The following is a 23167-nucleotide window of genomic DNA, read 5'->3' on the forward strand; positions in this document are numbered from 1 at the left end:
CCACACGTTGTTGTCTTTCATTGACTTAATCTCTTCATTCATAGCATAAATCCACTTTTGAGAGTTAGAACTTTCAATGGTTTGATGGAAGCTGATAGGATCATCTTCCATCACACCAATATCTATCTCATGTTCTTGGAGAAATACAATATAATCATCTGATATTGCACTTCTCTTCTCTCTAGTGGATCTTCTTAATGGCATAGATTCTAGAGGTGCTCGAGGTTGTTCTTCTGGAACAATTTCTTGAATAGAAGGTGCTTCGACATTGTCTTGATTTGTTGTGTTTTCAACATGGTCAAAAATAGAATCTTGACCAATGCTAATAACACCTGTGGGAATATCAATATATTCCTCTTCAAAGACAAAGTCTTTATCTTTATCACCACCCTCAAACTCGACATTCTCAAAGAATCGGGCATTTCCCGTCTCGAAAATTGACCTAGTTGTGGGATCATAAAATTTATACCCCCTGGATCTTTCCGAGTATCCAATAAAATAGCAACTTACCGTCCTAGAGTCCAGTTTCTTTTCATTAGGCCTGTAAGGCCTTGCCTCAGCTGGACATCCCCAAACATGTAAGTGTTTTAGACTAGGTTTCTTACCTGTCCAAAGTTCATAAGGGGTTTTGGTAGTGGTTTTAGTGGGTACTCGATTAAGGATATATGCTGCAGTCTTAAGTGCTTCTCCCCAGAGTGATTCTGGTAAGGTAGAATAACTAATCATACTCCTTACCATGTCCTTAAGCGTTCTGTTTTGTCTTTCAGCAACACCATTCATAGTGGGCGAACCTGGCATAGTGTACTGTGGGACGATACCGCATTCATCTAGGAATTTAGCAAATGATCCTGGACGTTGTTCTCCTGAACCGTCATATCTACCATAGTACTCACCACCATGGTCAGATCTGACGCTTTTAATCTTTTTACTGAGTTGATTTTCAACTTCAGCTTTATAACTTCTAAACACATCCAGTGACTATGATTTTTCACTTATGAGATATACATAGCCATATCTGGAAAAATCATCTATGAATGTTATGAAATATTATTGACCATTCCAAGCGACCGTAGGAAATGGCCCACAAATATCCGTATGTATTAGTTCTAAGATGTCCATAGTCTTGTTGGCTACAAATCTCCTTGTATTGGTTTGTTTACCCTTAATACAATTAACACAAATGTCAAAATTTGTAAAATCTAAGGGATCGAGAATTTCATCTAACACAAGTCTCTCTATTCTCTTTTTAGAGATATGACCTAATCGTTTGTGCCATAATACACCTGAATTCTCAGTAGTTAATTTTCTCTTGGTACCTCGTGTACTTAATTGCAGGGATTCATTAAATGAAGCAATTGTATCAATCAAATAAAGATTATCATAACCAGATAAAGAACCGGAACCAGATAATTTGGAATCATAAAACAAACTAAATTTTCCATTTCCGAATGAATAAGAATAACCAGATTTGTCCAAAGCAGAAATAGAAATCAAATTCCGTCTAAAAGACGGTACAATAAAAGTTTCGTTAAGATCCAAATAAAGTCCGGTCTTTAACAATAATCTAAATTTTCCAATTGCCTCAACTTCAACCGTCTTGCCATCGCCCACATAAATGTATCTTTCAACATCATTTGGCTTTCGGCAACTCAGGCAACCCTGCATAGACACACTGATGTGAGTTGTTGCACCAGAATCTAACCACCACATGTGTCTAGGTACCGAAGTTAAATTAACTTCAGAACAAACCAAAGCAAGAAGCATACCTTTCTTAGCACGCCAAGCGTGATAGTTGGTGCATTGCTTCTTTTTATGCCCTTCAGCACCACAAAAGAAACAACTACTACCAACGGAATCATGTGATTTCGTTAATTGTTTCTTTTGAGGTACTGTACCTGCAGCATCCTTAAAGTTCTTTCTTTTCCTTCCCTTGTCTTTAAAGGCAGTGGCTAAGTGAGCACTCTCTGTCCTATCTTGCTTAAGCCTTTCCTCTTCCTGAATACAGTGTGAGATGAGCTCATTCAGAGACCAAGTCTCTTTCTGACAATTGTAGCTCACCTTAAAATGGTTAAATTATATAGGAAGGGATATTAAAACCAGATGCACTAGCAAGTCCTCAGAGAGTTCAAGCTGAAGTGCTTTGAGCTTGGAAGCAAGATGAGACATCTCTAAAATGTACTCCCTTACATTGTCTTTGCCTTTATACTTCATTGAAATAAGACTTGTCAAGAGCGTACCGATTTCAGCCTTTTCATTCTTGACAAATCTCTTTTCAATATTGGCAAGGAATTCCTTAGCTGTAGTGATTTGATCAGACATTGTGCCCCTAAATGCTTCTGGAATGGCTCTCTTCATGATCATCATACACATGCGATTTGATTTCTCCCACCTTTCCATATCCTTTTTTTCATCAGAGGTACTCTCATCCTTAAGAGGTGGGGGAGAATCAGTCCTTAACGCAATGTCGAGATCTATAACTCCAAGAACAATCAAAAGATTGTCTTTCCAAGATTTGAAGTTAGAGCCATTAAGCATTAGAATTGAGTTGATACTGGCAGTTATATTAGCAGGATTAATCGCTGAAAAGAGAATAACAACAATTGAAACAAGCTCACAAACAAAACTTATCTTAAGAGCAAAAATTAATTCAAATAAAGGTAAAACCCATCTTAAGATATCGGGCACTCCATTAATATTTTATCTTTGGATAAAAGATTAATTTGTAAGTGACATCTTAATGTAGTAATCAAACATTAATAATAAGAACATGTCGAAAAATAAATTGGCCTTTGGGTCAATTAATTAGTCACATGTAAAACCAAATAATCATCACATGTTGATTACTACATGTGCGCATGCATTTACTTTAAATATTGACCTTCCTTTGGGCCGATCAATAAGAACATAAATCGCATACACATAACTCTTTATATTTCACCTTCACTGGTAGCCTACGTGCTGCCAGTTTCATCACCAGCGCTGGCTTGCAAAGCCAGCGTTGGTTCCCCTTTGCTGGCAGCCTACGGGCTGCCAGTATCATCATATATATATATATATATATATATAAACAAATATTTCAAATACACAGTCTATTTCTTCAACGTAAATCCAGTGCTATTTACTTTAGTTTTCTAATTGATTTCCCAATAACTCAACATGAAATGGCTCTGATACCACTTGTTAGATCTAGTATTTCATAGCATGTAGAAATTGATGTTCATGTCGAATTATCAAGAACGCATAAATTGCATAAACCATAAAGTGAAAGCGTACCTGAATCCATATCCGGAAGTCGCTATCTAGAGTCGTACGGATGGCCTTCCAGATTAACACGTTCACCTTAGAGAGCCCTTTGATTCTCTCTTTTGCCTTAACCCTTTTATTTTTTTGTTTCTCTCTCTGATAATGGGATGTCAGTATGAGAATTAAAAAAATAGAAAAAAAAAACATGTAATCTGGGGACCATGACCATATATATAGGCAACCAAGTGCCTTTTGGTATTCATGCCTTTTGGCATTCCCACCCTTTGGTATTCCTATTTTAACCCATCACTAAAATTAGGAATAACTCCTTAATCTCTACACATTAAAGGTCCACACCCTATTAGATACACCAAAACCCAATTGCCTAAAAATACTTAGCAGATCATTTTTTAATTAGGCTTCACCTTATTTGACAGTCCACAAACACATAATTATTCTCATATAAGCCCAACGTTGGATTAATGATCCAACACTTGAAACTTGCACATGCTCACATTACCTTATGCTTAATTTTTATCAAATAAATGGGGATGGTGAGATTCGAACTCATGACCGCTTGATCATCAAGGCTCTGATACCATGTCAAAGAACCATTTCAACCTAAAAGCTTAAGCTGTTAGGTGAGGCTTCAAGATATGATTTATATTATTCTCTAACAATTTTTAGTTAAAAAAATAAATTTTTTTGGAACACGGTTTGCATAGCGTTCCCAAACAGTGTCGTATTACTGTGTTGACTATTAAGGATGTTGAGAAGTTTTGCCTTTCGTCTTAACATCTAACATATAGCATTGATGAAATTAACAATACAAGAATAATTACGTACATCTCAGCATAAGTCTAAAATAATGAATTATGATACGATAAAGCTCAAGGGATTTTCAAATATTCTGCCTGAGGATAGATGACAGGCAGGGCTCTAAAAAAATGGGCATGCTTAAAATTAAGGAGACAGAAGTGGATAAGTGTAAAGATAAAGCCACCTGAACCACTGCTCATAAACCCTAATTTACTCCTTTTGTCTCTTATAAAAACCTCCTGTTCTTGATCAACCCTACACTTACATCAGTGATTGCTGCTTAAACATTCTTAATACAAATGCAAGAAACATGCCTTGCAATATTTTTAATAATTAAGTGACAACACTCTCACCTTGCTGATGTTAGTCTTGCGCTCGAACAGTGGGAAAAGATATGTAGACTCAATTTCTCTTACATGTTCTTGATGGTTTGTGGAGGTTGCCTTGATCTTTTTCGACATATATATATATTGAGGATTGGTGCCTAATGAAATATCCATGTTTCTAACAATATCTGTCACTGTCAACTTCGTGTAATAAATCTTCTCTAAGACACCAAAATAATTGATAGAGAAAGTAGCTACCGAACCCACTCTTGATTACTAATACCTAATTAGGTGTTGCTTATCATATTATATATGATATTCCAATCTATTGTGACCACTTGGCTTGAAAATTTATGAGGATAATAACACTTGTCGCTGTGAATATTACTGCAGTTTCCATCACTGAAAACTACTTGGAACAAAGTTGCAGGCACCAAGATATTCCCTATCGTTTTCCATGTTATTGTTTAGTGCTTTCGGAAGCAATTGTCTCTGTCATTTGGTTATATTATGGCTACCAGCTCCGAAAAGGATAACATGTGGACGTACGTGGGTGGAAGCTTGCCCTAATTTCGTATGATAATAACCCTGTTTTCGTTCATAAAGTAGGAAGGAAAATGAAATATCAAATGCTTTTTCAACAAATAAACAATTATTCGAGGTCTTTTCTAGTTGGCCTGATGAATGAAACATCATTCAAGTCCACTCTAGTGAGAAGTTTGTGCATTAATTTCCTATATCATGTACAATTCGAATTCAAAAACTTAAGAAAAATTATTATTTTTACGAATACATTAATATACAATATTAGATGACTTATTTAAAATAAAACTTGATTGAAAAAAAAATCATTTTTAATAGATGAAAAATGGCTTTATGATAACTTTAATATAATATCTAAAACTTAGCCAGGCTAAATTTATCGATCAGCTTAAGTATCATGTAAATACATCAAAACATATATTTTTTCAGATTTTTTTATATTATAACATCAAAATCATCAAAAATCACAAAAAATATCATTTTAATGTTTTTTTAAAATAAATATATCTTTAAAATACACTAAAATATAATTAGAAACACATTTCCAAATATTCCCTAACTAACTGATATTGTTTTGAAATTCACTTAACAGCCAAATTAGACGGATAGATTTAATAAATATGCTCAAGATTAACAAACTTTTAGGTCCTAGTCCTTTTCATTGCTTAGAGGGACATCAACTCAGCCGAAGTGCATGCTCAGTTTTAATTTTTGCTCTTCCGTTGAGCACATGGATGTTTTACATGCCCATCGATCCAGAAATAACGAAGACTGGATCGATCCATCAGGGATATTTTTCTATGGTTAGGTTAAACCACAGATTCCGGCAGAAGCCCACTTTCTCAATTCTTATTATTGCTGGTTAAAAACTATGTAAATGGCGTTGAACATGTTATCTTACCGGATCTAACTCTTATATATTTTAATTTAAAAATATATTAAGCCTAAAACAGCATGAATCTGATATGTTGTTAGAACTAATACATTGATTAAACCTTATACATCGAAATAAAATCTTGTTGTTATGACTTTCACTTGAGGCATGTAATTGTGCAAGGATGGATAATTAGAATTTGTTTGCATCCTCTGTTATTGACTGCAATTTTCTTTGGTGGGCTATCTTTGTTTTGATGTAAAGGGAAGGCCCTCTTCTCTAGATGGGTTTTATTGACATGAAACTAGACTGGTAGTTATGGCCTACCGCAGTCCTTGACGGCAAGAAGGCCTATGAAGCTCTCCGGCCTAATATGTGGTAGATCTATTTTATGACACTCCTCTACAGGTTCATTAGTTTCACTATTTCTCTCCAAGCCCACACCAAGAGCAAGGCAGGTGAGATTGGCAGGCGATGATTCTGTCAACCTTGTGATTTTTCGTTGGTAAACTATGCTGAATGATTTTGATACCCGATTGATTTTTCTTTGAATTATCCAATAGCAAAGCTTCCTTAAGGGGTGGAAACTTTATATTGTATGCATGGAATTGCAACTAAAATATACTTGCCAAAGAGAGAAACTAGAAATATTTGACAGACAGTTTAGGACTGTGATATATGCAGTGGACATCTTATCTTAGATAAAGGAATGTCAAGAAAAACATTATCTTCGAGTCTTGGCTTCTGCTGATTATTTGATGCTGAAGCTCTGCTCCTTCTAGCTTCAATCTTACAATCACCAAGTTTTTCTTCCTCATTTCTCCACACCCCTAGTTTGTCTATGTTACAAGGGAATGATTTCAACATGTAACAGTGGCTAACCTCCACATACCGTATCCGTGGCATCACTCGCTGCACCATTTCCCACTCCATGTGCAACCATGGAAGGAACTTCAAACATAAACCCACAACCTTCCAATTGGTGCCATTAGTGCACTCAAAGACAGGACTTGTGAACTTGATGTCTCCATTTTCCATGCAAAGATATTGCAAATGACGAGTGATGTGGGGTTTATCCATTGTGGGGTAAGTCCTCCTCGGTAATGCCTGAGGTACAACTCTTCCAGATGTGGAGGAGGGGAAAGTCTCTCCAGATTCTGAAAGATCTCTTCTTTATCACATCCTTCGGAGTTGATAGATAAAACCTTAAGTTGCTTAAGATGTGTTAGGACTGTTAGTTCCTCCTCTGCAATTTCACTCTCTTCACTTATATTTACTCTTAGTACCCTAAGCTGTAACAGATTTTGGAGCTCGGCTAGTCGACAACCATCCTTGTTATCGGCACCCCCTAGCTTGAATCCAGATAGCTCTTGAAGATTCGAGAGCCTTCCTATTCCCTGTGGAAGGTATTGAATAGGACAATGCCCTATATCCAACAGAATGAGCTTCTGCAGGGCGGTGATGGATAAGGGCAATTTTTGTAGGTTGTTGCATCCTGACAGAACAAGAAGCTGGAGGTTGCGGAGCTTTCCGATTGAAAACGGCAGCTCTTTTAGTGCAGAAACCCCTCTTAGGTTCAGACTTGCTAGGCGTTCGAGGGGACTGATCCAATTCAATAGGTCTTCAATGCAAATGTTCTCTAGTTTATTTTTTGAGAAATCAAGCACCCTTAGGGATTTTATCGTAAACATTACGATGTTCCTATTAAATTGGACTGGGGAACTTGTCATCATCAGCAATGCACGGATCCTTGAATTTTTGTTCATTGATCTTACATCTGCTTCATTTGTAAAACTCAGACGCCGAGATCTTGCTGTGGGTCTTTGCCTGCCTTGATCATCAAAGCTGCAAAAACCCTCCTCTCTAGCAATTTTGATGGTTAAATCCCTCACCAAATCATGCATCCGGCAACTGTAGACTCTTCCATCATAACCTCTATGCTGCACAACTTCAACTAGGCATCTGCTAATTAGTTCTGATAGATAGTCGAAGGCCAGTTCCATCGTTGTTGATGTGTTTCTGCCCTCGATGAAACCCTCTCCAACCCACCAATGAACTAGTTGCTCAGCTCCTATCTCAGAGTCCTCCGGATATAGGGAAAAGCACAACAGACATTGCTTCATACGAATGGGAAGCTCATCATAGCTCAACTGCAAAGAAGCCATGACCGAATTTTCGCTTTCTTTTGCGGTTAATGCATCATGGAAATTGTGACAAATCCTTCTCCAAACTTCAGTAGATTGAGCTTTCGATTTCAGTAAGCCTCCGATGGTCTTAACAGCCGGAGGAAGTCCATGGCATTTCTTCACAATAACTTTCCCAACTTCTTCCAACTCAGGATGCTGTTTTGCTTCCTCGTTTGATGAAAATGCAATTTTGCAGAACAATGCGCAGCTTTCTTCTTCGTTGAGAATTCTCGGCTGATGAACCCGTGCTTTCTCAACGCCCATTTCTATCGCTACACTTTCTATTCGTGTTGTGATTATTATGCAACTACTCCATCCCTCCCTCTTGGGTAGCCCAGCACACATTCTGTCCCACCAGCCTTCGGCACTTCAAACATCATCCATTACAATCAGGTAGTTTTTATTCTCAAGCAGTTGCTTAATCTTTGGCAGCATTTGAGCCATATCCAGCCCATTTACATCCTCTTCTTAATTCTCTTCTTCATTGACAATTTGAGATATAGATACCCTAATCCTCTTCTCAAAGCGATCAACTACTTGTTTACTGTAAAAATTCTTCTGTGATACGGTGGTTTTTCCTAAACCCCCATTCCAACAATCCCAACTTGGTGCAACATCCTGTTTTCAGGAAGAATCCAGCCTATTATCTTTTCTGTATCTTCTATCAAACCACCTAAGGCAGATTCATCATAAACTGGTGATGTCCACCTCTTTCCTATGCTGCCGCGGTCATCATGAATGCTTTGCTGTCCAATTGTCTTGAAATAGGCTTTCAAGATCTTCTGCATCTTCTTAATTCTTCCATTGATATCTTTTAACTTCTTTCCTGTCCGATACTGGAAGATCAGTTCACGTGGGGTGAAGTTGCTGCAGCACTGAAAACCCTCTTTCCGATATTCAGCTCTGAGCAGGCAATCTGTCAATATATCCTCCGCATCATAAACCAGTTCTCGCAGCATGCTTAAGGTTGTCTGGACAGTTTCCTCCTTTCTTTTGAGCTTGAGCATCAGCAAGAAAGGATTTCATCAGATCAAGCTGCGTCTTCATATCATAGAACTCATTTTGAAATTCAAGCACATATTCTCCTGGCTTCTTGAGAACTTGAACCAACTGCTCTGCAAGAGCCTCAATCATAGCCTCTGCCATGTTTTCAACCTGCAATGCCATTGTTAGCTTGTGGCATGCTGGATTTTTTCATGACACTAACGTTATATAAATGTTTGGTGCTGGACCAATACAGTTGTAACATATGATATGTTGCTCATACTGCTGACGCCAATTTTCTTTCAGTTTTCGCAGAGTGAATCAGACCTAATTTGTTCATGTTTTATGCCTAATCTTATTTCAAGAACAACAAGACAAAAAAAAAAGAGTTAATTTCCCCGACTCTGATTAAAGATTAAATACCAAGGACTAGAAATGATCTCTGGTAAGGTACTTTTTGAATCTCAATATCATGCTTATCGTCACCAAACTACTACTCCTGCTCGAGGTCTCAAACAGGAAAAACAAAAAAGACTAATAACAAAAAATAATAAAGATACATTGGTATAAAAATCTTGGAAAGGAAAGAAAATACTCAAAAGCTGCTCTTGGTTCTTGTTGTGATTCCAAGCCTTATGACCTTTAATCCTGTAAAGTTAAACGGTATAAATCAATTTTCTGAAAGCAAACTTGATCATTAACAACGTTACTGAAAATCCAACACAATGTTCGACATGATCATTGACATAGAAAGATTATCGTAGTGAATATCAAACCTCTGGAATATGCCAAGGTTCTTGCAACCGTTGGTCCCAAACATTCGAAGAGTGTTATGCCTATGTATCTTCTTCCTTGAATATCTTTTTTGTCCAAACTATGTGGATCATGACGTGCAATGTTAATGATCATATTTAAGACTTCCAATAGTTTGACAATGGTGTCTATCCTAAGAATGACCTTCATGGTGCTTGCCTGCCCGCCCTTTTTACTAGTGGAAACAAAAACAAATGAGGACATCCCACCCTGCAATAACAAGTGGATTTTCTTTTCCATCCTCTCATTTGCTCTGGTTTTTTCCAAAGATCAAAGGCAAATGCTTAGGGTCCTACCACTAGTGGACTCGCGGGTTGTTGGCTGAGATACAAGTTATTTTTTTATTTAAAAATATATTAAAATAATATTTTATTATTATATTTTAATATTATTATATTAAAACGATTTAAAAATCTATAAATAATTTAAAATTTGATGAAATGGTGGTGACATCGCTGTGCGAAACAAACTTAGAGTATATTTGATATTGTAGTAGCTGTTGTAGTTGTGGTTTGAAAAAAATTATTTTATAAAAAGTACTTTTAGTTGAAATTGGTTTGAAAAAATAGGTGTTTGGTTAAAACTGTAGTTGAAATTGAGGTTGAAGAAAAAGTAGTTTAATGCGTTTGGTTAAAAATGCTTTTGAAATTGAGGTTATAAAATAATTTTAAAAATATATATTAATATTGAAGGTTTTAAATTTAAATATTGTAGAATTAATTACTCATATTACATCATGAAATAAATAATACTTTATATAAAATATTTTTTATTATTCCATTAAACTATTTATAATTCTATTACATGCAAAATTCATCCGATAAGAACTATAGTTTTCATAATTTTTTGAGCGTGTAATAAAATTAGATAAAATATTGTCAGGTGTAAAATTGATATTACAGTGCGAATGAATTTAATTCACTCTATACTAGTTTTTCGGGAAAAAAAATATTATTCACATCACAGTACAAATGAATTTAATTCACTCTAAACTAGTTTTTTTATAAATAAAAAACTGTTAATAAAATTAACACACTATAAAAAAAAAAACTGTTCACGTGAACAATGCAAGTGAATTGCATTGTCTGTTCACATAAACAGTGTAATTCACTTGCACTGTTAACTTAAACAGTGTATCAATGTACACTGCTCATGCTAATTGCACTGTTCGGTGAAGAATGGAATCAGCATGCACATTGCATGAAAAGCAGGATTTCCTTGCTTTTCATTAACAACGTTTCGGACGCAAAATTTATGTGAGATTCGTGAACAGTAAATTATTTTTTTATTATTATTAAAAGACTGCAAACTACATTTTAATTAAAATGTAGCCGCACTCACGTAATCAAACAGTATCTTCTTATTGTCTCGTGGAATCTCCTGTCTGGAGCCATCTTACAAAAAAGAAAATATCTTTCATGCATCCCCTTACATAATATGGCTTCCGGTATACTCACCATTTCTTCAACGTAGCACAACATTCATGCAGACTGAGAATATTGCAAAATCTACTGAATGAGAAACTCACATGCCCAGAATTTGTTTCTACTGATATCTGCTATATATTATAAGGGCCAATCTTGTTTTTCTTTTTTTGGGAATTTTTCTGTTAATAGTTTTGGAAATATAATTTAGGTCCTTTAACAGCATATTGTACAGAAAAAACAAGATAGTATAAATAATTTAACAACTACCATGAACAATATAGTATAAATGAATTAGTCGATATATATATAAGATGATACGAATGTTCATATTAATAATAATAAAAAAAAATATGCCACACCTATTAGCTTTCTTTTAATTTAATATGAGGCAAACAAATTTAAGATGTGGGGGCTCTGATAGAAACAAAATCATATTTAATTTTTTTCTGTTTTTGATAGGCATGTCACCATTATAGAAGAGGTAGAGCCAAAAAAATTAATCATAAAAGAGGTCACGCAGAAATCACGACTGTGGACCACACGTGGGCCAACTTTAACAGGCTACCTGCTTTAAAAGGTCTGCTTCTCTAAAACATCCAGCGAGCAATACCCCGTAAAGCGACATGTACACCAAGTCACCGGTTCAGTCTTTGATCCACGTGTGTCAAATCATATAGCTGGGTCACCTACTAAGGTACCCCACGCGTAACCTAGTCATTATCTCTGGAAAACTTTATGTCCCAGAAACAGTGTCACAATGGACAGAAGAAACTGCAAAGGATCCCCATCCTGTCCTCGCTCCTCGGTCTTCAGTGGCAAAAATGAAAATAATACTAACTTTCATATCTTATGTCATAAAAATTATACAAACTATAACTTAGGTTCTGCTTCTTCTTGAGTAAATTGTAAAATACTAAAAAATATATATTTTTTAGATTTTTTTTGTGTTTGTTTGTGATTAATATTTTTTATAAAAAAAATTTATATATTTATTTTTAGTAAAATATTTTACATTAAAACTGTTTAATGAAAAATATTTTACAATCAATCTTCAAATTAGTTTATTTACTAAAAAATATTTTGAAATAATGAAATTTCTTAAAATATTTTACAAATATTAATCTATTTATAATATTATTTAATTATTTTAACCATTACTATCATCATTATCTCCTACACTATTATCATCATCTCACGACCACCTTACAAAATATTTTATGTGTAAAATATTTTAGAAAAAATAAAGGGATCTTAGTTATTTTTTATAAAAAAACTTTTATATATTTAAAAGTCACAGATGTAAGACTCGAGCTCCAAAATTGAAAGCTCTTTTGTTTCTCCGCAGAGGTAAGAACTTGCTAGATTTGGTTGGGGATATGGAAGAAAACAAAATTCTCCTCGGTGATTAGTATAATTGTGATGTAATGATTCTTCAGCAAAGAGAAATGAAAACGAAGAACAAGTCTGCTCTGTTTGCCCGTATTTATTTTAGGGGACCCAAGATTTTAGCTAAATTATTGAAAGTTTGCTTGCGATGAGGGGAAAGCAAATTTGCTTCTGGCATTTTCATCATTGAACTACTTTTTATTTTTTGGACAGGCAACAACTTTTTAATCTAATAATTATACTACCATGGCAGCCAGGCATGCATGCTGTTTACTATTTTATATATATATATATATAAAACATCCTTTTTAAAACGGTAGATCTCCAATAAGATCCGAGTTTTAAATAGATGGTTGGTTAAATTGATTTAATTATTATTTTTTAAAAAAAAAATTATTTTAACCAAAAAAATTAGTGGATTTTGATCAGGTTTTATTCAATTTACAGGTAAACTCAAGTTTTTTACAAGTCAAATTAGGTTAATTTTTTTTTTTTTGTTTTTCATTTGAATCAATTTAAATTATATATCAACTGGGTTTAAATTAACTTGTCAGATTAGCCCGCGATAGATATAAAAGATAAGTTTATTGTTTCGATTTTTTCAATTCCTAAACTCTACTTGGACCCCATATAAAAGATAGACATATGGGAGGTAGTTACCTCACTTGACTGTAATCCAAGTCACAATGAAACACCAGTTCTCGGAGGCCATTGATTTTATGGTCATTCCGCAAGGTCAGTGATTTCATTCAAAGCTTATTATGAAGATAGGTTGCAACATAGACCAATATTTATTCCTAGATCGAGACTTATATATATATATATATATATATATAAACTCTAGAAATCGAGCCATTAATAGATAGAATTCTAGTTAATTGTTTCTTATTTTATAATGACTTGTTAAATCATGGTTAATTCCATGACAAAAGAAGATTTTCTTGCTTGTGCATGTGAATTAAATGTAGAGTATTAGAAGACAAGGAATTGAAGTACATGTTAAAACTTTGTTTGCAATACTACCTATCATGATTATTCCTTCGCGTGATGGAAGAAAACAAGGGTGCATCCTAAAATTGCTATATATATATAGGAGTCTTAATTTTACCTCAAACAAATCTTTGAATCAATTTCATCCTCCAAGTTTCAAAATTGTTAATTAAATCTTTTCAATCGTATTTGATCATGAATTCCATCTAAAATATGCTCTTTATCATAAAAAAAAAAGTTATTCTTTTTATAGAAAACATAGCAATTTATGTTAGACAAATTCTAATAAAAAGCCCAAATAAGAAATACAAATTCTTCAAGGGACTAAATGGATATATCTCAAGAAATTGATTGTGACGAATTGATTACTAATATAATAAATACTTACCAACAAGTTGCTCTCGCAATTATGCAAATTATTCTTAGGTGCATTACTTAATGAGACAAGGTTGTTTAAGGGTGTTCTAGTGGTTTTTGTTAAAGTATTTTTTATATAAAAATATATCAAAATAATATATTTTTTATTTTTTAAAAAATTATTTTGATATTAGTACATCAAAATAATTTAAAAATATCAAAAAATATTAATTTAAAATAAAAAAATTTAAAATTTTAATTTTTTAAAAAAATATAAAAACAAACAAGAACTTAATTATCAAATCAATGCAATGAAAACATCAAGCAAGGCACCAAATGGCATTCATAAACTATAACATCAAACCCAACATTTATGATTAAGATGCTGTTTGGTATTATGGTTGCGGGTGAGGTTCACCCGTAACCACATATTTGAGTGTTTGGTAATAGAGAAAAAAATGATTTTTATTTATGGGAGCCACCAATTTTAACTGTTACACCACAGGTTTGGAGAAGCAGCATTTCGTTGTGATTTCCTCTTAACAGTCACTGTTCAGTGAACGGTGGAGCTATGCTCCACTGTTGCACTGTTCACGTGAACAGTTGTTGTTTTTTTTTAAAAAAAAAACCAGTGCATTTAATTTATTTCACTCGCACTGTTCACGTGAACATGAACTTCTAATTTTTTTTTTGTTTTTTAAAAAAATTAGTTTAAGGTGAGTTAAATTTACTCGTACTGTAATCTCAATTTTATTCATGATAATATGTTACCTAATTTTATTGTACGCTCAAAAAATCATGAAAACTGTAGTTCTTGTCGAATAAATTTTGGACGTAATGAAATTGTAAATTTTTTTTAAAAAAATTGAGTTTTACTTGAAAAACTAGTATTTAATATTATTTAATAACACTATATAATTTAGAAGGATATCACATGATGACGTAGCATTTGTGAAATTTGATTGCAATTCCAATTATGTTCTTGCTGGGTCCGACGCAGTTAAAAAAAATTCAGTTTTTATTTTTATTTTAATTGTGTTTTATTCATTAAATTAGAAGGATATCGCTTGATGACGTAACAAAAAATTCAGTTTTTGTTGTTGCGTGCTTAAGAAACCATGAAAAATATAGTCATTGTTGGATAGATTTCGTATGTGATGACATTGCATGTAGTTTAATGGAATAATAAATAAATTTTGATATCAATATTATTTATTTCATGATGTAATAATAGTAGTTAAATCTACAATATTTAAATTAAAAATATTTTTAATTATTTTATAATCTCAATTTGAAAAACATTTTTTTAACCAAACACATTAAACTACTTTTTCTTCAACCTCAATTTCAACCATAGTTTTAACCAAACACCTATTTTTTCAAATCAACCTCAACTAAAAATATTTTTTATAAAACAATTTTTTTCAAATCAGAACCACGTACCAAAAACACTATGAGGCTCATGAGGTGATGCATTACAGAACAATACAAGATCCTAATCAAACACACTTTGGTTCCATTTCACCAACAACCAAGGCCAATTCAGTCATTCCACCTCTCTAACCCTTCCCTTTTTTTAAAACAGTCTACCCTCTAGCCCAAAACCATCCCCCTCGATCCTCTCCCTCCCTCTCTTCACTCTCTCTAAACAAACTACCATGGCCATCATTAACACCAAGACCATAATAGTCTCTCTTTGCACACTGAGTTTGGTGTTCGTCTTCTCTCCACAACTCTCTTTCTCCTCCTCGATCCACGACCTGCTTATCTCAAAAGGGTTACCAGCTGGTCTACTCCCAAAGGAAGTGAAGTCCTACACCGTGTCTGAAGATGGCTACTTGGAGGTGTTTCTTGATGGTCCATGCTTGACCAGATATGAGAACAGGGTCTTGTTTGAAAGTGTAGTGAGGGCTAATCTCACTTATCTTAGTCTTTCTGGAGTTGTTGGCTTGTCTCAAGAAGAACTCTTTCTTTGGCTACCAGTGAAAGACATCACAGTTGATGACCCAAGATCAGGACTTATTTTGTTTGACATTGGGGTTGCTCATAAGCAACTGTCCTTATCACTCTTTGAAGATCCACCTAACTGTAAGCCTCAAGGTATCGCATTTGTTTAATCTTTACTTCTTTTTTCCATCAAGTCTTGAATCTTTATTAATTAATCTCCTACTGCAAGGATTTGATTTCATCGTTCTTGGTATTGGTATGCATATTTCCCTTGTAAGTTATGGAATGGATAAGGAAACAGCAGTTGTGCTGTGGGCATGGTTAGGAAGCTGAAGCTGATCACATGAATCTTATTACCTGCCATGCCTGTTGCTTTCACTGGCTTGTGTTTCAGTCCCAGAAACTGGTCACAGAGTACTGCGTTTCACCTTTTCCCTTGTTCTGTTACCTTTCACAAATAATCAGAAGAAATTTCCTAAAAGAACAGGCACAGCATTTTAACTGCAAGGCATAGTACAACATTGTTTGATTTATTACATTTATATTTTTCATGATTGGGGGCACTGTTAATCATGTGAATGCGTGCAGGTGAGTCGAAGAATCATGCGAGGAAGGAGAGAGGGTTTGAGGCTGTGAGATAGAAGATGCATGCCATGCTGTTCCAACTTTGTCATTTTCCATGGAATGTTTTGTTTAATGATTCCATAATACAATCTTAGATTAGATTAGAGGTTTTGTTAGTTATATAAAGTATAAAAATGGCAATCATGGAATCTGGTGTCCTTATCAAATTACAGGCTCTAATCTTCTAACTTTTTGTTAATTGCCTTTTGTTGCCACCCTAACCAATTGATCTAATGTTTACAGTAAAAAAAATAAAATCAAAGCAAGGAATCTAATACAATACAATTATTCTAATAAATCACCCTCTCTCCAATTACCCACTTCTACGAATCTTAATAGCCGGCTACATATATAGCACTTTAAAAAAATATATATATATCTTCACGGGTAAGAAATTTTGTGGTGTTCATATATTATTATATTAATTATTTTCTGAATTATATATATTTTTTAAGAAATACTAAATAAAAATATTCTTATAACTTTTGATGTAATATACATTTTATTCTCTCTTTTTTTATGTTCGTTTTTTTATTTAAAATTAAGTTTATAAAATAATTAGCATGACACAATTAATTAATCACTCATGGAGTATAGTAAAATTCTCCAAAGTTAATGAACTATTATTATTGAATGATGAAAAATATTTAGGTTATATTTGTTTTAGTGTTTTAAAAATATTTTTTTAATTTTTTTATTTTAAATTAATATTTGTTTGATATTTTTAGATCATTTTAACATATTAATATTAAAAATAATTTCTTTTTATTATACTCTCGAATATCTGTTAATTTCTTTTTATTTCAATACGTGTTATTGTAATTGTTTTATTTGTGAAAATCCCTATTGTTTTATTAGTGAAAAATCATTTAGATGGCGATCTAATGGTAAGAGTTTGGGACTAAGAGATTTGCTCTTCTTGTGGTTTCAGGTTCGAGTTATGTAGTTATTTATATAATAACTACTAAAAGCTTACATAATTATTAACTTTAAAATTCATAAGATTAATTGAGATCCATGAAAAGTTGATTCAAACACTCGCTGTACAGTAAAAAAAATACGCCGAAATTGGAGGGATCTTAGGTTGGGTCATGTATCTTTGTTTTGGTGGACCCACAAGCACCTAAACGTAGGGTTCCCCCCATCAATAATTGCACTTTATTTTTGTGATTGTGCCTTTGGCACTTTCGTGGACCTTCACCTCTGCCACTGGTGATCCTTATTCGATGGTTGTGTCATAGATCTTTTATTTTATATTTTATATGTTCAAATTTTAATAATGATTTTTATAAAATTTTATTTCTTCAAATATCGATATTAAATAAATTATGACACTGGGTAGTTTCTTTCATTTCTCTCCTTTATAAATAAATGGATTCTATCACAATTCTAAAGCTATTTGAAATACCTTGGCGCAATTTAATTTACAAAATAAATTAATTAAAAAATAAGATTTATTTACATAAATTAGTTTATGTACTAATTTCTCTTTAAATTGAACATTTGAACTTCCCAAGGTACCGCCATGTTTTTGTCTTTTTAGATATTTATAGTGTTTGGGACGGTTTATTTTTTAAAGTATTTTTTATTTAAAAAATAATAAAAAAATATTTTTTATTTTTAATATTAATAAAAAATTAATTTAAAAAAAATTATTTTTTTTAAAACACGATTTTACTATTAAAAACAAGCATTCTTCATCTTGACGCTAAATACGTGAGATATTTAAGGGAGGAGACCTGCTAAAAATCTTGAAATGTCTCATCTTGACTGTAACTCTTTTGTTTTCATCTAACTTCTCCTCCTCCTTTTCAAATTGGAATCTGATTTTGGCTGGTTACTTTGTCCTTTCATATTTCTTTGCGTTATGAAAGGTCATGCTCTCAACTTTCTTCAATAATTATGGCCAACTTGCTAGGTATGGCTATTAAATTGCTTTTTTTTTTTTTAAAAAAAATGGTAGTATGTATAGTATTTATACTCTGTTTATTTTTATATTTAAAAAGTATTTAAAAAAATTAATTTTTTTATTTTTTATTTACTTTGAATTAATAATTTTTTTGATGTTTTTAGATCATTTTGATGCGCTAATATCAAAAGTAATTTTTAAAAAATAAAATAATATATTTTAATACATTTATGAATGAAAAACACTTTAAAAAACAATTGTAACTTATTTTTTTTTTACTTTTTTATTGATTTTAAATTAATAACTTTTTGGTGTTTTTAGATTATTTTGTACGCTGATATCAAAAGTGATTTTTTAAAAATAAAATAATATATTTTAATACATTTATAAATGAAAAATACTTTAAAAAACAATTGTAATCACACTCTTAAACAGACAAGACATATGAGAAATTGTAATTGAAGGACTAAATTGAAAAAAAAACTTCTATATAAGGAATAAAAACTTCGTTCCTGTTTATTTTTGTGTTTTAAAAGCGTTTTTGAAAAAATTTGAATTTTTTTTATGTTTTTCTTTACTTTAAATTAATATTTTTTTTGTATTTTTAGATCATTTTGATGCGCTAATTTCAAAAATAGTTTTTAAAAAATAAAAAAATATTATTTTGAAACATTTCTAAGTGAAAAAAACATTTTAAAAAGCAACCGCAACTCCATACTGTGCAAGATTTACCCTGCATCATTATAGTATATTCAATAATAAAAATAATAATTATAGTATTAAAAGGGTGAGATGACATTTAATCAGCTTGGAAAATTATGTGAGTAAAACTATATATTGCAATGGGATGCTGATGGCTCTCATGCTCGAGATACATGTAAGTTTTCCACCTATGAGATTGTATTAATTAATGTTCTTACTGATAAAATTATACATGAATCAGTTTAATACCTGCTTTTGAATAATTTAATCAAAATATAAATAAAAAATAATATTATTTTGAAATAAAATAAATCCAATCAAGTTTTGAGTGAATGACGAGTTATTTTATTTGATTAAATTAGATTAACTCTGCGTTATTTTATTTGATTTGTTCATAAAAAAATATAATTTCTATACGAGAGCAGTGTCGAACTGTATGGTACTACTTGTCATTCCTTAGTTTTTCTTATGCCCCCCAAAAAAACTTGTTTATTGTTTGTTTTAAGAAACATAAAATTGGATTACTTGTCCAAATCTGTGGAAGCTAAACAAGAATAATTTTTTAAAAAAAAAATTAAAATCAAATTCTATAAATGATCAGTCAATCAATAATGTTACGTCACCTCACCCCCTTTAAAATACATCAACCTGCTTGAGCTTTTGAATGCGATCCGCGAACTGATCATCAGCCAATACTCGCATATTGTGGTTATCATAGAAATCATGCATAAAAGACACAGAAAATAAAACAGATCATGACTCTGGTTGTGCACGCGGTGCCTCAGGTGACCAAGCCACTTCTTTTGTGCCCTTGGCAGCTAGCCGCGACAAGCTTGCTGGGGAGCTCACCCTTGACAAGACCTCTCCGTAGGCCTGCACCTCGGATGGTGAATGATGACTGTCCCTCGGATGCCCTCCTCCATGCATTGGTTCTGCCATCACTTCTTGCGGAGATCTGTATTGGAAAGTCAATTGGGCCTTTATCTACGAGGTCGGACATCACTTTAACACGAAAACCTACATTATTGGTTTTATATTATTTTATGAGACTTTCCTCTGTTTGCTATATTTTTCCATTACCGTTGTAATGTTGTAGTTATTTTTTATTTAAAAAAAGATTAAAAAATATTTATTTGTTTTTTAAAAATTATTTATAACATTAATACATTAAAATAACTAAAAAATATTAATTTAAAGTAAAATAAATAAAAAAATTTAATTTATTTTAAAATATTTTTAAATTAAAAAACAAACAGGAAAGTAGATCAATCTTTTACTGTGTATTGTCACTGTGAATTATATAGGACAATACACAATAAATTATTGATATGCTTTTAGTTATAGGTGTTTTTTTTTCTTTTTTTCTTGTTTTTTTCTCATATTAAATTAGCCCCATCAAGATTCTTATGATGATATTGATATTAATATTATTGTAATTAAAAATTTCAGTGTGCTTTTGATTTTTTTTTAATTTGTTTGTTTTTTCTCTTTCTCATCTCTCATCTCCCTTTATATGCACCCTATTTCACCATCTTTTAAAATGCCATGATTTTAAATAACGACAAGATTTAGTGATGGTGTTTCTCAACCAATAAACTATGCTATTTTACTAATTTCTTTTTTTTTTTTACTAATTTACTAATTTCTTCTTAAACTGAGTTGTTTTGGCACTATTTTTAAAATAACACGCTAATAAGAAAAAATAATCATCAAATAAAGTACTCCGAATTGTAAGAAGGTGATCTACGCTTGATCCTGTTTTCTAAGAGAAGCTCCATGACCGATCAGAGCTTTCGGGGTTATATGTTTCGTTACTCCGACGTCGTATTCTGTGGAATCCATGTGCAAATCTCATGCCCAGTGGGTAAGTTCTCCAATTTTACTAGGTGTCCAAATTCTAGCAGGCATATCTATCCTCTGCTCTCGGTCTTGTCCTTCCTGCGAACCTCAACTAATTACCACATCGGTGCTCTGTGTCTTGCCGGACTGCGGCAGCTACACTCCGATTGTGGTATAGAATATAGATAATTTTAAAAAATCTTATGTTTCCAATCAAGTATAATATATGATACACTTGAGGTTGTAGCTCAGTAATAAAAGGATTTTTTTTTCCATTAGGGTTCAAGTTTTACTATATATATATATATATATATATATATATATTATTCTCGAGATGTGTTACATGTTTATTGGACTTGCAAGATATTTAGTAGACCCGATGATAAGTTGTGGTGCGCATAAGCTGATCCGAATACCTCTAGTTAAAAAAAAGAGTATAATATATGATTCCTAAAGTAAATTACCATTTTTATCCTTTTTTATAACTTTCCAACCATAAAAATATTCTTAAATAACAATGAATAAATTTAGTAAATGTAAGAAGCTAAAGTAATATTATTATTTTAATTGATATGAAAAGATAATTATAAGATAATTTAGTGTTTTACTTCTTTTTTTCCCCGAGATTCTTCATCGATGGCTAAAACTTTGTGCTCAATACTCTATTATAATTAAATTTAATTATAATATTTAATTTAAATTCAATAAATAAATAAATTAAATTTAAAAGTAAATTGGATTCACTTATTTAAAAAAATTGAATTGAGTTCATTTATTAATCTCGTCACTTTCATTACATTTCTTTAAATATCTATTAAAAAATAGATAAATAAATATTTTTAAAAATTAGTTTTAACATAAAATTTCTACTTTTTAAAAGTATAAATTAGTACTAATTTTAAAGAATAAATTATATTTTAAATTTAATTCTTACCTATAAAGTAATCTTAATTATGAAATTTCATTAAATTACTAATATGCTGTAATTGGAATTCAAAGAATTACAATAAAATTAAATAAAAAACATTTAATGATAATTTGAAAGCAACAATTAATAAATGCAAATTCGTTGTATTATCCTTTAAAAAGATAAATTCCTTGAATAAAGTCATGAACCAAAAAGCTTCCACTCCAAGGCATAGTTTTGAAATCCAATTCGGTTATTAACCTGGTTTAGTGGTTGGGTTACGGGTCAGATGGATTGACCCGGGTTAACCCGAGTCAACCCAAAAACAAAACAGCAAGAAGATGGAATAAAAGTAACGGATTTGAAACGCCATCTTCAAATTCAATAAATGGAAGAACAAATGACATCAACATCTGTGCCGTTGATTACTTATAATTTTCATGGAAAATCCTCACTTTATGGCCAAGAATCCTTTCAAAGTTTTACATTTTGGTGACCTTTTCACCTTATCTTAAAGAAAAGAGAAACAGAAGAGGATTGGTTTGTGGGTCTAACATGTCCATCGACCCCGATTTGCCTCGTTCTCTGCTGATATGTAGGGCTAAACGTGTAGAGGCAGAGCTGTAAATCAAAATTGAAAGAGAGGTAAGTAGCTTTGCATTCCTCAAGCTTTATTTTCGTTGTTTGAATCCACATGCAGAATGTTAGGGAGTTCTGTAAGAGCTTCAACAAATCACAGACAACACTATTTTCTCGAAAACCCTTCTTTATTATCATCTCTTAGACACATCTCATCAAGCAAAAGCAATGGAAATGCAAATCAACACTCATTTACAGTTTCTTACCTCGTTAACAACAGCTCATCTAACCTTATTCTTGAATTTGAAACAGCGATCAAGGATTCAAGAGTCTTCTGCTCCTCTGCTCTTCTTCGCGACTGAAATGGGTTTGAAGATTTCTTGAATTAGATTTGAAATCAATTGGGTCTTCTACACTGTGTTCGTTCCTCTGCTTTTCTTATTTTGGAATTTGGCCTTTTAATTGTAAAAGTTGAAGACGACATCGTTCGGTCATGAAGACATATATATATAAAAAAACCCGGGTCTCAGCAGGGTTTGTCCGGGTTGACCGGGTCTCACCGGGCCAATTCCCAACCTGTTTTTTGCTTAGACCCGGCCCGGATACAGGCCCGGGTCGGCCGGGTCCCGGGTCGACCCGCCGGTCCGGGCCGGGTTTCAAAACTATGCTCCAAGGCACCACCACAAGAAAGAACCCGATAGATCCTTCACTC

General features: G+C 32.6%; 1 protein-coding gene, 1 long non-coding RNA gene and 1 pseudogene across 4 annotated transcripts; 1 reads left to right on the forward strand and 2 right to left on the reverse strand.

The window, feature by feature from the left end:
- Positions 1 to 6419: 6419 nt before the first annotated feature.
- Positions 6420 to 9137, reverse strand: LOC133702622 (disease resistance RPP13-like protein 4; annotated as a pseudogene).
- A 6392-nt stretch (positions 9138 to 15529) lies between these two features.
- On the forward strand, positions 15530 to 16686 carry LOC133703245 (uncharacterized). Of its 3 annotated transcripts, XR_009843852.1 has the most exons (3): positions 15530 to 16048; positions 16174 to 16309; positions 16484 to 16686. XR_009843852.1 is itself a non-coding variant. In XM_062127707.1 (2 exons), the coding sequence occupies exons 1-2, from the start codon at positions 15607 to 15609 to the stop codon at positions 16534 to 16536; spliced, it is 483 nt and encodes a 160-aa protein (XP_061983691.1). In that variant the 5' UTR covers positions 15530 to 15606; the 3' UTR covers positions 16537 to 16686. The 3 variants fall into 3 exon arrangements, 2 of the variants coding, with proteins under 2 accessions (XP_061983691.1, XP_061983690.1); XM_062127707.1 differs by lacking the exon at positions 16174 to 16309 and having other exon boundaries at positions 15530 to 16036; XM_062127706.1 differs by lacking the exon at positions 16174 to 16309 and having other exon boundaries at positions 15535 to 16048.
- Positions 16687 to 22297: 5611 nt separating this feature from the next.
- LOC133703125 (uncharacterized) lies at positions 22298 to 22851 on the reverse strand. The gene is made up of 2 exons (XR_009843831.1): positions 22722 to 22851; positions 22298 to 22497 (listed from the first exon to the last, which is right to left on the reverse strand). It is a non-coding gene; the product is annotated as an uncharacterized LOC133703125 (long non-coding RNA).
- Between the last annotated feature and the right edge of the window lie 316 nt (positions 22852 to 23167).

Source organism: Populus nigra, chromosome 9 (genome assembly GCF_951802175.1).
Source record: "Populus nigra chromosome 9, ddPopNigr1.1, whole genome shotgun sequence".
NCBI lineage: Eukaryota > Viridiplantae > Streptophyta > Magnoliopsida > Malpighiales > Salicaceae > Populus > Populus nigra.

What these genes read in the sequence shown, in the direction of transcription:
- LOC133703245 (XM_062127706.1), top strand. Translation starts at nt 15,607, where the DNA reads ATGGCCATCATTAACACCAAGACCATAATAGTCTCTCTTTGCACACTG. An exon ending in ACCTAACTGTAAGCCTCAAG is followed by an intron (nt 16,049 to 16,483) that starts GTATCGCATTTG and finishes GAATGCGTGCAG; the next exon opens with GTGAGTCGAAGAATCATGCG.